Source organism: Otolemur garnettii, unplaced genomic scaffold (genome assembly GCF_000181295.1).
Source record: "Otolemur garnettii isolate 467f Iridium unplaced genomic scaffold, OtoGar3 scaffold00001, whole genome shotgun sequence".
Taxonomy (NCBI): Eukaryota; Metazoa; Chordata; class Mammalia; order Primates; family Galagidae; genus Otolemur; species Otolemur garnettii.
This window is the reverse complement of record NW_003852396.1, coordinates 5320908-5333961: the sequence shown is the minus strand read 5'-3', so window position 1 is coordinate 5333961 and position 13054 is coordinate 5320908. Positions and strand designations below refer to the sequence as shown.

Sequence of the window (13054 nt, the reverse complement as noted above, 5' to 3'; positions counted from 1 at the left end):
GCTGATTTTATGGATGTGTGAAAATCTAACCAGGCAATTAATGTTCAATTTAAAATTCTAACTATTGAAAAAGCAGAAAAAACAACCTGTAATGAACAAACCACAAAAGTAGAAAAGTTGGATTTTCTGTGGATGAATCTTTCTGACACAGTGAGGCTACTTTATTTTTTATTTTCTTGGTTGCTTAATTTTTACATTGGAAAAACATTGTTTGTATGGCTATTTGCACTTAATACCATAAATTGACCATTTAGAATTCTTTACTTTCTTTCTTTTTTTTAAAAGACCAGGCATAGTGTGCTTTTGACAAGGAATCAATTGTTTCCACAGTTTATTTTAAGGATTACTTTATTTTAAGTTTATTTTAAGGATAACAATCCTGGAGTTTGTTCAAAGTAAAAATTCATACTTTTGGTCTAATTCTATAATTATCATGTGAAGTGGACACAGTGAATTCTCAGTCTCCTACATACGTGCATCTCCGCTGTAGGTGCTGTCGGAGGTGAGGGAGGGACGGCCGTGGTGGGGGGTGTGTAGAGGAAAGAAAAATAATGTTCCCTTGAAAAGTACCAATGCCCCACACTGTGTTAAGTTCCAGTGTAGGACAGTGAATAAATAAGATACGTCTTTATTTTCAGTGAACTTTTTGTTAATATTCCTATATTATCACTGAGCATAAAAATACTAAAATGTGTTTTTTTTCCCTTGTACCTATCGCCATTCTTCCCTTTCTCACTCCCCCATCTGCTTGTTTTATTGTTTCCATGTAATTTTCATCAGCCCTAAATGCCTTTCCAGGTACTTTCTTAACATAGAGTTTTCTAGGGACATGAAAAACAGATGTCAGTAAGACTTTGTTTGAAGTAATAAAAAAACTACTCAAAAACTGCTCTATTCTGGGCAGCCCCTGTGGCTCAAAAGGGTAGGCTGCTGGTCCCATATGCCTGAGGTGGCAGGTTCAAATCCAGCCCCGGCCAAAAACTGCAAAAAAAAGTAAAAGCTCTATTCTTCATTTGTTTATTCTTCTGCTCTCTCCTTCAATGCGATAGGCAAGAAATCCTAAAACTTATTTTTAAATAAAGCTGTTTCCTTCTCTTATGTGATCATTAGAAACATTTTATAAAAAAATACTTATTCTAAAAGACCAGAAGAATGCTGTTCTCAAAGTAAAAAATCAGGTCTGTAATCGTTTAACACACAGACTCAAAGAAGGTGGTAGGTCAAAAAAGGACTATGTTTGTGCAGAGTGTAGTTTATGTAGGTTACATGGTGAAGGGTGACAAAAAAATTCTAAGGAGATCTACTCTGCTAAAGGAAAGTGTGAATCAGTGGAGAAAAAGAATGTGAGCTGATCCCTTCTGGAGCTCTGGACACGCCATAGTGATCGAGTGTATTATTAGACTAAATTAACTGCTTCAGTTTCATGGAAACTTGGAGATGGGTGCAAGGGTTAGGGAAGACCCAAGCACTCAGGTGAGCTTATTTGTGGAAATAAGGGGGAAAGTCTCAAAATAAAGTAAAAGAATTATTTTCAAAGAAATGATTTTATATTTTCTAAGGAGATGAATCAGGACAAAGTGTGCTAAGGCAAGCAATGTAACAGTTACGGTTAATTCAATCTGCTTTCAAAGCCCTCAGAGGCATAGCAAAGAGAACTCTGATGCGGCGAGTTTTACCTGCTTCGTTTGTGCGGATCACTCGAGATGGGGTGCTTGGATCTCCCGTCCCAATTGGATTGGTGGCTACCACTCGAAATTCATACTCTACCCAGGGATTCAGGTCCACGGCCATGGCTGACTCCATGTCTCCTGTTATGATCTCTGGGACTAGAGGAGGGAGATTTCAGATCATTAGAAAGACTGTAAAAACACTCCCATCGCAATCAAGGACATCGCTGGTACTGCCAGAATGCACGCGTGTGCTCATAACACATGGTTGTGGTGTCGTCTCTGTGTCAACAGCAAAATGAAAATCAATCTTCAGACAGTAAGCACTTGCCTACGTCAAAGTTTGTTGGGATTAATTAGAAATCTTTCATCTTATGTTTACACAGAACTTGCCATTACCTACAACTAAAAATCATTTCATCAAATCCTCAGCCCCAGATTAGGGGGGCAGTAGAACGATAATTTAAACAAAGAGTTTCTTCTTTCAATTTCCAGGAAATTCCTTGAGCAGTTTGCCTTTCCTCTCAGGCTAACAGGTTCAACCACTGACATTTCCAAGCAAAGTAAGAATATACTTGTCTAGTTTAAACACAGTTTGTTCTCTCTACCTGGAAACTCTGAATCAGAGCAACACTTGTAATACATTTACATTGTTATCAAAGCATAGAATTGTTTTTCAGCACAATTACCATGTGGGCAAGTACTTTTTATGTGGCATGTATGCCTATTGGGGACGACTTTTCTCGTTCCCTCATCTCTGATGTCTACATTTGTTACAGGGAGGAAAGGCGGGGAGTGGAGACTCCATTACGGTGTGAGAACCTCTGGACAGTCCCATTTCTGTGTGAGCCCAGCAGTAGAGCCAAGTGGGTGGGGCTCCAGGGTGGATGACTCAATTCAGTTTTTCTGTGGAGAGGAGGAATGAAAAGCATCTTGGATTTTCCACGAAGCTCAGTTCTGATGTGTAGCAAAAGCATGTTACCAAAGGAACAGCTCTGGAAAGGTAAAGGATCAGAGTACAGGCAGCGCAGGCTACCGGACAAATTCCACAGCACGGAGAATCCATTCCTGTTGCCTAGCAACTGAGAAATTTCCTCAGAGTCTAAGACGTGGGAAGGAAAAGGGCCACTGTTCAGTCCATAGTCTGATGAAATGCTTGCCAACATAAAGATGGGGAGAGGGGTGTCCCAGACACGTCACCCTTGCTGGGCCTCAACCTACACTGTAGCACCAATACTTGCCTTGGGTCCACCAGGACTTACCTTGCCCTTCAATAATACTTCTGTTTATGTCCTTAATCTCAAGAAACTCCCGAGGTGGGGCCTTCCTTCACCTCTTTTATTCTAATCTCCACAGAATCTGTATACTTCTTCTTCTTCTACTAAGCTGATATTTCTAATTCTTCAAGTTCTTCCACTGTGACTGTTGAAATTTATCATCTGTCATCACTAACAAACTCCCCTATCTATTCAATGTCCTCTGAACATTTTCCTAACTTTTTACTGTGAAAACATTTCCCTTCTTCAGAATGGTCCTCTTAAGGGATTGTGTAGAAGAGCCAGCCTGCTCTTTCTGCCGACAGGTGTCTCTAATGGATGTTTTCCATTACAATCACACTTTTAAACATTTTTTTCTCCTTCTAGCCTTCACCCAATTTCTCTGCTTCTTTTATATCAAAACTCGTTGAGAGCTATTTGTGCTGTTTCTTATTGTCACCAATTATTTTCCTTCCGTTCTCTCTCTCGAAGCCGCTCCAGTCAGGCTCTCACCTCCAGCTGTCTACCATACTTGTTCTTGTCAAGTTTACCAATTCAATTGTCTTTGTTACCGAAACCTTACGGGCAGGTCTCTGCTCCTCCTCTAAGTTGACCTATCATCATCCTTCCATGCAATTAATCACTTTTCCCTTTGAAACACTTTTCAAAAACTTGACTTCTGTTTCTCACCAACCCAATTATGCCTTATCACTCTCCATGGCTGTTTTTTTCATTGTCCAGATGCAGCCCGATTCTGTTAACTCTTTTCCATTTTCTTACTGCATGGTGATCTTATCCAGCCTTATGTTTTTAAATGGCTCTGACGTGCTGGTGACCCCAGTATTTTCAGCTGTAAATGTCTTCCCTGGACTTCAGACTTGTGTGTTCAGTGGCCTATGAGACATGATGATTGAACAGATTCTGCAGTTTGGGAATGGCAATTACTTCCTCACAGATCAAATTTTAGGTCTATCCTGGATTCATTCTCCCCTGTTCTACTTCATGAACAAATTATGACTTCTCTGACTTCAAAATACATCGACCTGTCCACTTCTCTGAGCAGGAAAACTACTCAGAAAAGTTGTCCATATCAATTTTTCTCCCATTCTCTCTTGAACCCCAGTTTGTCAGACCTTGATGCCTCCCACTCCACTAAAACTGCTCTCATCAAGGTCAGCAAGAACCTGGGGGTGGCTAAACCCTAAGACCCCTTTTTGTCCTCATTGTCCTTGTTACATCAGCAGCATGTGACACAGGTGGTTCACCTCTTTTCCATGGTGGATTTTATTCTCTTGTCTTCCAGGATATCACAGGAGTTTGGTTTTCATTTGCCCCAGTGGCTGCTTGCTTCCTGCTTCCTTTGGCTGGTTCCCGAGCTCCACCGTTTCCTACTATCGAAACTCCTCAGGGCTCCATTTTCATACCGTTTGCTCTTTATACTTTCTTTCATGCAGCTGACATGCAGTCTCATGTTTTAAAATATAATTTATATGCTGATAAATTCCTAATTTGTAACTTTATCCTAAATCTCTCTCTTAAACTTCAGACTCGTATATCCGAATGTCTATTTGAAATCCCCATTTGGATGTCTGGGAGATGAATCAAACTTAGTATGTTTCCAACTAAACTCTTTACTTCATTCCCACCCCAATCTGTTCCCCACATAACACCTTCTCTGTGTCAGCCAGTGATGGCAACTCCGTCCTTGAGTTGATCAGACCAAAAATCTGACAATTGACCTTTTACTTTTATACTCTTTATAGCAGCTTTATCAGGAAATCCTATGGGCCCTACCTGCCAAATATTTTCAAATCCTGACCACTTTTATGACCTCTATTTCTGTGATGTTGCAGCTCCATCATCTTTAGATACAACAGCTTCCTAACTACTTTATGCCTCTTCACTAACCCCCTCCATAGTCTATTTTTCAACATAGACCAAACGACTGTAATAAAAGATGAGACGCAGATTAGCAGCCCTCCAGGGTCTTTCCATCTTTCTCAGGATGAAACTCCAAGTACCATATGATCTGGCCCAGCCAGTATCTGTCCAAGCTCATCTTCTACCATTCTCCTTAAGACTAATTCTGCTCCTGCCCACTGGCCTTCCAGTCCTTCCACATTATAATGCTTCTGAAACATTAGCACCGGCTGTTTCTCTGGTGTGGCCTGCTTCCCCCAGATGATGGCACAACTAAATCCACACCTCCTTCAACGTTCACTCAAATAAGGCATGTACTGACCAATCCATTTCAATTGCAGTCTTTCTGCTATGGACTGAATCGGGTCCTGCTGGAATTGATGCATTGAAGCTCTAAACCATGATTTATCTATATTTAGATATGAACCCATGTTTGTTTGGATATGGGGCTTCTCTGCCTGCCCTCCTCTCTCCTCCCTTCCCCTCCCTGCCCCTCCTTCACCCTCTCTCTCTCCTGCTCCTTCTCTCTCTTTGTTCCCCCCCCTTTATCCCGTTCCCTCTCTCTCTCCTGCTCCTTCTCTCTCTTTGTTCCCCCCTTTCTTTATCCTGTTCCCTCTCTCTCTCGTTCCTTCTCTCTTTCTCAATTTCTCTGTGCCTTGTGAGGACACAGTGAGAAGGTGGAGATCTGCAAGCCAAGAAGGGAACTCACACCAGGAATGGGATGATCAATACTTTGATCTTAGAATTCCCAACCTCCAGAACTGGGATGAAATAAATTTCTCTTGTTTAATACACCCAGGCTATGGCTGGAGTTGGCTAATACACTGCCCATATTCCAATACTTCTTTTTTTTTGAGACAGAGTCTCACTATGTTGCCCTGGGTAGAGTGCTGTGGCATCACAGCTCATAGCAACCTCAAACTCTTGGGCTTAAGTGATTCTCTTGTCTCAGCCTCCTGAGTAGCTGGGACTACAGGCAATCACCACAATGCCTGGCTATTTTTTGTTGCAGTTGTTATTGTTGTTTAGCAGGCCTGGGCTGGGCTCGAATTCACCAGCTTCAGTGTATGTGGCTGGCACCTTACTCTTTGAGCTATGAGCCAAACCTTTTTTAGTCATTTTTAAATTAAGATCTTAATTATATAGTATCTTACAAGATGATGATTGTCCTCATCAACTTCCAAGATACTATATAACTGTGTTTTTTGTTCTCTCTGTATTGTTTTCATCACTCATGAGAATATGATCTTCACAATGGCAGGATTTGTTTGTTGTTCATTGATATTTCCCAAGTGCCTAGAACACCACCTGTAAGGTACTCAATAAATTTTTATTGTATGAATGAAAGTAGACTTCAAATTACCTGATGTGATCAACATTGGCAATTTAATTGATTTATTTGAATCTTGATATAATTATTATAGGCTTTATGTTAAAAAGAAAATATATATAAAAAGTTTCCTTCCTTTCAAGGGTACACATATTTATATCTTCCTGGTCATAACCATAGGTAGTAAAGATTCCCTGTCCAAGTCCACATTCTGCACACCACCCTATTTCTAACCTCTCTTTAAAGTAAAAAAAAAAATTTTTTTTTTGAAAATTCTAAATTCATCATTGCTTTTTAAAGTATGAGCTAAGTCTCATTTGTAGGCAGCAATGTTCATAAATTCATTCCAAGCTGTGTTCAGCTGGAAGGTTCATATGCAGCTTCATTTGCCCCAAATTGGAAACTTATTCTTTACAACATTTTGGTGTATAAAGGAAGTTTAAGTGCTTTTCAAATAATACATTATGAATTGCATTAACTTATTAGAGTTAAACTCCAGATCCATCTTTTCTTTTCCTATTAGACATTTTGATATTTCTTTCTTTTCTTTTTTTTTGGTTGGGGCTGGGTTTGAACCCATCACCTCCAGCATATGGGACTGATGCCCTACTCCTTTGTGCCACAGGCACCACCCCATTTCTTTCTTTTTTTTTTTTTTTTTTTTTTGAGACAGAGTTTCACTTTGTTGCCCTTGGTACAGTGCTGTGGTGTCACAGCTCACAGCAACCTCAAACTCTTGGGCTTAAGCGATTCTGTTGCCTCAGCCTCCCAAGTAGCTAGGACCACAGGTGCCTGCTACAAAGCCCAGCTATTTTTAGAGATGAGGTATTGAGCTCTGGCTTAAGTTGGTCTCGAACTTGTGATCTCAGGCAATCCATCTGCCTTGGCCTCCCAGAGTGCTAGGATTATAGGTGTGGGCCGCCATGCCCGGCCCTATTAGATATTTTTGGATTAGAGTCTATTTTGTCTGAAATTCATTTAAATTATAGGAACAACTATGAAAACAAAAGGCCCTTGCCCCAGTGGAGTTGGTGTGGCTCCAGAGAGACTTCTCACCTCATGATAGGCCTAAAAGAAGTCATGATCAGATTAAGCTAAAACTAGAAAGCATTTAAAACGTCTGTTTTGGAGTATGTAAAACTTGAGCTCCTCAGCAAGTCTGCCTGAAGATGGCAAGCTTCGGCTAATAGCTGCAATTAATGCTGCATTTGGAGAAATGAGTTTGGTGAGCGCCATGGAACTCTGAAGGATGAATGACCACTTATAGAAATCTATTTATAAAACATTATATTTCCTTATAAATACAGCACAATCGTAAGTTTTTAAAAAATAAGTACTATACTTGCTGAACTGAATTAAAAAAAAGACACTCAACTTTAAACTATTTCCAGCATCATGTTAGAAAGATAAAGGTACAACTTTCTCTTAGGGACTTCTGAAACAAATAAACATAAAAAATAACATTTACTCCAAATTCCTAAGTCCTACACACACACATGCACATATACACAAACACACAATGTAGAATCAGGTGAACCAAGAAAGAAACCCAAAGGCAGGATTCAGAGAGGAAGTGTAGCCTGGACGGTCTGGACAGGCAGGTGGAGAAGGAGGTGTCCTGGCCATGGGTGTGAGATCGGGAAGGAACCATGCACACGTATTGCAATGTACCTATAAGGAAAACTTCCCCCAGACTAAATGGCCTGGCTAGGGTGGTGGGAGTGGGCAGGGCGTGGCTGCAGCTAGGGTGGTGGGAGTGGACAGGGCGCAGATGTAGTAGGGAGGATGGCTTAGATGAGTGGATGACCCCAGACCTGAAGTGAATCCATGTCCGGGCTGTGAAGTCAAACTTTTGAGCAGTCATACTGAGAATGAGATGGAAGCACTGGGCTGGAGGTTTTAAGATTTCTTGAGTAATTCTGTTTGAATGCTTAGAATTTGTGTCCTTTTTAACTAACCATACCCAGAGATGCTCCCAATTGGGGGATATGCAGAGGTAACACAAGGTTTTAATGGAGTCAGGAATGGGGCTAATACTCACAATTATATATACTATAAAATAAATACGTATGCATGCATAATAGACATATATATATGCCATAATAATATTCAACTGAAGTATTATTCAATAAAGGAGCTTGGATATCAACAAAATTCTGAATAATATTCTGCATGTTGAAAAGATACGTCCCTTCTCTACAAATGTAAAGTTTTCTACAAAAATAAGTTTCTGTTCAGATTTCATTTACCTAAGCAATTAAATGGACAACTCCACTCCTGAAATATTCTGGGTGACTTGTATGATATTGTGCTCAAATATTTTGCTGATTTTTATATTTCACTTCTAAACAGATAAGTCAATTTTAAAATAAATCACAAATCTTTAGTCAGTATGGACAACTGTTCTGAAGATTCCATTTTGCAGACTTAGCTCACACTTTTCAAAGACCAACATGTTCAATAAGTACAGAATGGATACTAAATGAGGGTTTGATGAGATAGGGGAAGTTTTGTTATAATATGAAAAGAAAACCATTAGGGATTTTAAATAATGCAACTATAATGCAAACATTTTAGAGGCAGGTGTTAAAATACTGCACCACTGTCAGGGACAACAGCAGGTGCCTGCTGACAGCTTGTCACAGGCTGATAGTTTAACACCTTCACCACAGGAAGGGAGCGAACCTGAGGAGATCGATGAACATCTGTGAGCAGCTGGCACTAAAACCACCAAGGCCAGGTCAGGGACCTTTCTGGGCTTGGATGGTGTGCAGGACCCGGAGCTCACACCCCAAGATGACCTTCTGTCTCAGCTGCATTAGCATGGTAAAAATCACACCCACCAGTGCCACGGCAATTTATAGCTGGCATGGCAACCCCTAGAAGCGACCTTTTAAGGTCAGGAGTGGGGAGGACCCTGAGTTCTGATACCCTTAGCTACAAACATAAAAGCAGAGAAAAGTTCCCAAGGTCTTCTCCCCTGGAGGAGACAGACCCATCCCTTCTTTGGAATGGACCTTCACTTCGTATTTCTGTCTTGCTGTAGAAAAGATAGAGCGGCCTGTGAGCAGCTGCCTTTACTCCATCACCAACTTGGTACCAGACCTCTTTCTTTGCTCTGAGAACCCAGGACCAGGGAATTTCAGCTGAAACACGAGACTACTTTAAACGATGTAATTGTATGTTGATTTCTCTTTGTATAAATGCAACAGGTACGTGACAAGGAACTGAGGGCTTGGGCCAAGTTCCACAGTCTGATCGTCTTGGTGGTTACTTGAATAGAAATATACATTAAAAATTTCTATACTGAACCTAGTGAAATTGAGTAAGGCCTGAAGTTTGGTTAATAGCATTGTGCTGATATCAGTGTCTTGATTTGATCAGTGTACTACAGTTTGTAAGGTGGGGAAAGACGAGAAAATGGGGGGTCAAGTCGACAGGAACTATGTACTATTTTTGCAACTTTTATGTGAATGTAAAGTTATTTCAACAAATAAATTAACATGATGTGGGAATTGGAGTGACAGGAAAATAAGGTACCTTGCTCTTTTTGGGTTTGTAAAAATCAGGCAAATCTTTGTCACTATTGTAACAACTCACAAAGAGTTTTCAGGATCCAAAAAGGATCCAAGTGAGATTGTAAGCAACTCTAATTCATGAGCCGAGAAGCTGCCCCATGTGGCTGACCTTGCCTTGGAGCCTCTTACCTGTCTTCACCGTTTGCCAGCCCAGGGAGAACGGGCTGCGCGCTTGTAGGTTGTAGGAGGAGATGGGGCTGTGGTTGTCAGCTGCTGGGCTCCAGGACAGTGTGGCCGTGCTTTCAGTGATTTCCTCAACAATTACTACCCCAGGGGGACCTGGGGGACCTACGGGTCAGAGCAGAGCATACAGGTAAGTACAAACCATTCTGAGGAGCCATGAGAAATTGCATTTTCAGTATGCATCTCATCAAACTAGGCAATCACCTTAATGAAATATGTATTTCGTAATGAAAATTGATTGCAAAAAGGGAAAGGATGCAAGTTGGGATTCAACATTTCTGGAGGGAACTTAATCATAGATTTGATTTTTTTCTTGCACTTTGTGCCTGGAAACATCCACCAATTAGCATTATATTTTATAGAAAAAGAAAAAATAATTTAGATGCAAACACAAGGATGTGAATGTCAATGTCAACTATAGCTGTTGAAATCAATCACAGCTCACAGGCAGCAACAGAAAGTGATAGGCAGTGTTACTGGAAAAAAAATGACCCATCCTTACTAAAAAGCTCTAGATGGACGGGACTAATTTTCATGTTCAGAGAACCTTCCACAAACAAACACTGTGATGTGTACTATCAAGGCCTTCCGTCTAACAGGGGAAACAGGAAAGGCTCTGTGGTCATGACAGTGTGGACGCAGTGAGGACATGTACCAGACTGAGGCAGACATAGAGCTCTGTGGGGAAGTCAGAGCACACTGCTATTGTGACTGGATTTTCTTTCTTTCTTTTTTTTTTGTAGAAGTGAAATGGATAGTGAATCACAGAAGGTTAATTCCCTTTTGATCCTAAAAAATGCTATAGAATTGTTATGATTAATCTATGCACATGTAATTTCATCTTTAAGACAAAAATGATTCGATTTGAGAAAAACATCTGTCATTGTGTTTTGTTCCTAAAACAGTGATTTTTAAGATCATTGAAAAAAAAATACACAGCTATTTATGTTTTAGCGGCTACAAAGCAATGGCAGTTCTTACTGGCATTTTTCTATTCCACAATATGAAAAGTTCAAGCTGAAGAATGCTTTTATTTTGAATAAAAAAATTAAATATTTAAAATATTTTATTAATTGGTTCTAATGTAGCAAGTTGCTCTCTGGATTGGGTGATTAGCCGATCTGAGAAGTAAGAGTTGAGATAGCCTAAAAGGAGCTGAGAGATGATTTGGGTACCAAAGAGGTGGGGTAGGTGGTGAAAACGTTTTGAGCAGAGAATAGCAACAGAAAAGGTACAGTGAAATGGAGAGAGAGTTTAAAACCTCTCTAGAGAAAAGGACATTTTTAGGAAATCTGGGATGAACATTTTTTGCCTAGGCTGGGAAGAACCAGCAATCGATGACAGAGACCAAAGATTTAGAAGTTAGGAACTATCAGGAGAGTGCAGACAGTTGAGATTGTGGGCAAAGGTGCAGTGGACAGCCTTGAAAAAGAGCAGCAGGTTTCCCTATCAGAGGAAATAAAGAATAAAAGGCAAAACAATGAAACATAGAAAGCTTTTGAGAAAGAAAAGGGAGAGTTTGAGAAAGCTCCTCTTGGAAGGCCTTTTTTTTTTTTTTTAAATTAAAGTTGAATATAAGACTGTCTACAAAAGTGAGGGTGATTGGGTGAGCGTGAAATTGGGGCCAGAGGGTAACAGAAATTGTGAAAGTGGAAGGCTGCAAGGAACAGGGGATACGAAGATTGTGGAATAGTCCTGGGGGCCAAGTCGGTCTGACCAACTCAGTAAAGGTAGGGAAGACAGGGCCGGGGTAAGAAAACTAATCAGTAGGGCCCACTCAGGTTGAGGAGTTTGTAAATTTGTTATTTATCTTCAACGTTGAAGAAGACATGAGTGACCGTGGAATTAAGGTAGAGCAGGGTGCTGGGGGAGCCAGTGGTGCTGACAGACATATTAGAATAAAAGAAAGATGTCCATGGGCGGCGCCTGTGGCTCAAAGGAGTAGGGTGCTGGCCCCATATGCCGGAGGTGGCGGGTTCAAACCCAGCCCTGGCCGAAAAAAGAGAAAAAAGAAAGACGTCCTGGAGGCCAGGTTACTATGTGAGGAAAATATGAAAGTAGGAACTTGCTTTGTGAGGGGAAATTGTCATTGTTTGTGATTTTAGAGTGACAATTTGATTTGTGTTTATACAGAGTAAGGCGAAGGTTATGATCATCAGGGTTGACCAGGTCTTGGCCCTAGGAAGTAATGTTTATTGCGTCGCCTATATCAATGTTGAAACCATTGAAGCAGTGGCTAAGGATGGGGGAGTACAATAAACACGATCAGTGCTGAAGAAGGTTTGTAAGAAGTTTTTGGACTCTGGAGACAGGAATGGAGGAGCAACATCATCTATAATGAGGATATAATGGTGAGAAGAATATTAACTATGGCATCAACACTCAGAGTTGTCATGTTCCCTCCCTGGGCCACAGTACAGTGAGGCGCTGCCCTGTGGGTCCTGCAAACACTCACTCACTCATTCATTTACTTTGCATCACTGGGAGGTGGGCAGTGCTGGGTCATCTCCTTAATTCATAGAAGAAGTAATAGAAACTCAAATAAATTATTTAGTCAATACATAATAATAACTTATGCAGTTGATAACCTTACTGTGTTAAGTTTTACAGTAGGCACTGAGTATCAGAGAATCTTCATTGAAAAGCATCTATTACCAAGTGTCTGTGTTCAGGGTCTTACGGAAGACCTGTGGAAAACCGCTATTTGTTAACTGAAATAAAATAATTTGCCTTTCTGCTCATTGAAGTTTTATGAAGTGTTTAAATTAGTTCCCTTAAAGAGAGATTATTTCTTTAATAACAAATATAATAACAATTATATTTACTAATAGATAATAATTACTTTAATGATAGATAATAATGACTCTAAATAAGTTTTAAAACTTCAACTGGTACAAAAAAATGGAATTTAAATATAATTAATACAACCTCAAAAATTTTTTTCTGTATGTGTCTATTTGCCCAAATATTGGTCCTTAGCAAAATAATTAGTGACACTGGCAAAGATTTATATGCCCTAGGACATTGATGGTGACTGTGTAATTATTTATAATTACTATTATAAACAACTCTTTGTCCAATAATCATGTAATTTTTATTTTTATTTATTTTTTTATTTTT

General features: G+C 40.1%; 1 protein-coding gene across 1 annotated transcript in view; it reads right to left on the bottom strand.

Moving 5' to 3' along the window:
• Positions 1-13054, bottom strand: part of CNTN5 (contactin 5) — a 516137-nt gene that overhangs the window by 61144 nt on the left and 441939 nt on the right. The window contains exons 14-15 of the mRNA XM_012801575.1: positions 9881-10039; positions 1677-1826 (exon numbers count right to left, since the gene is read on the bottom strand). Coding sequence (XP_012657029.1) covers positions 1677-1826; positions 9881-10039 — 309 coding nt within the window. The remainder of the gene's footprint in view (positions 1-1676; positions 1827-9880; positions 10040-13054) is intronic.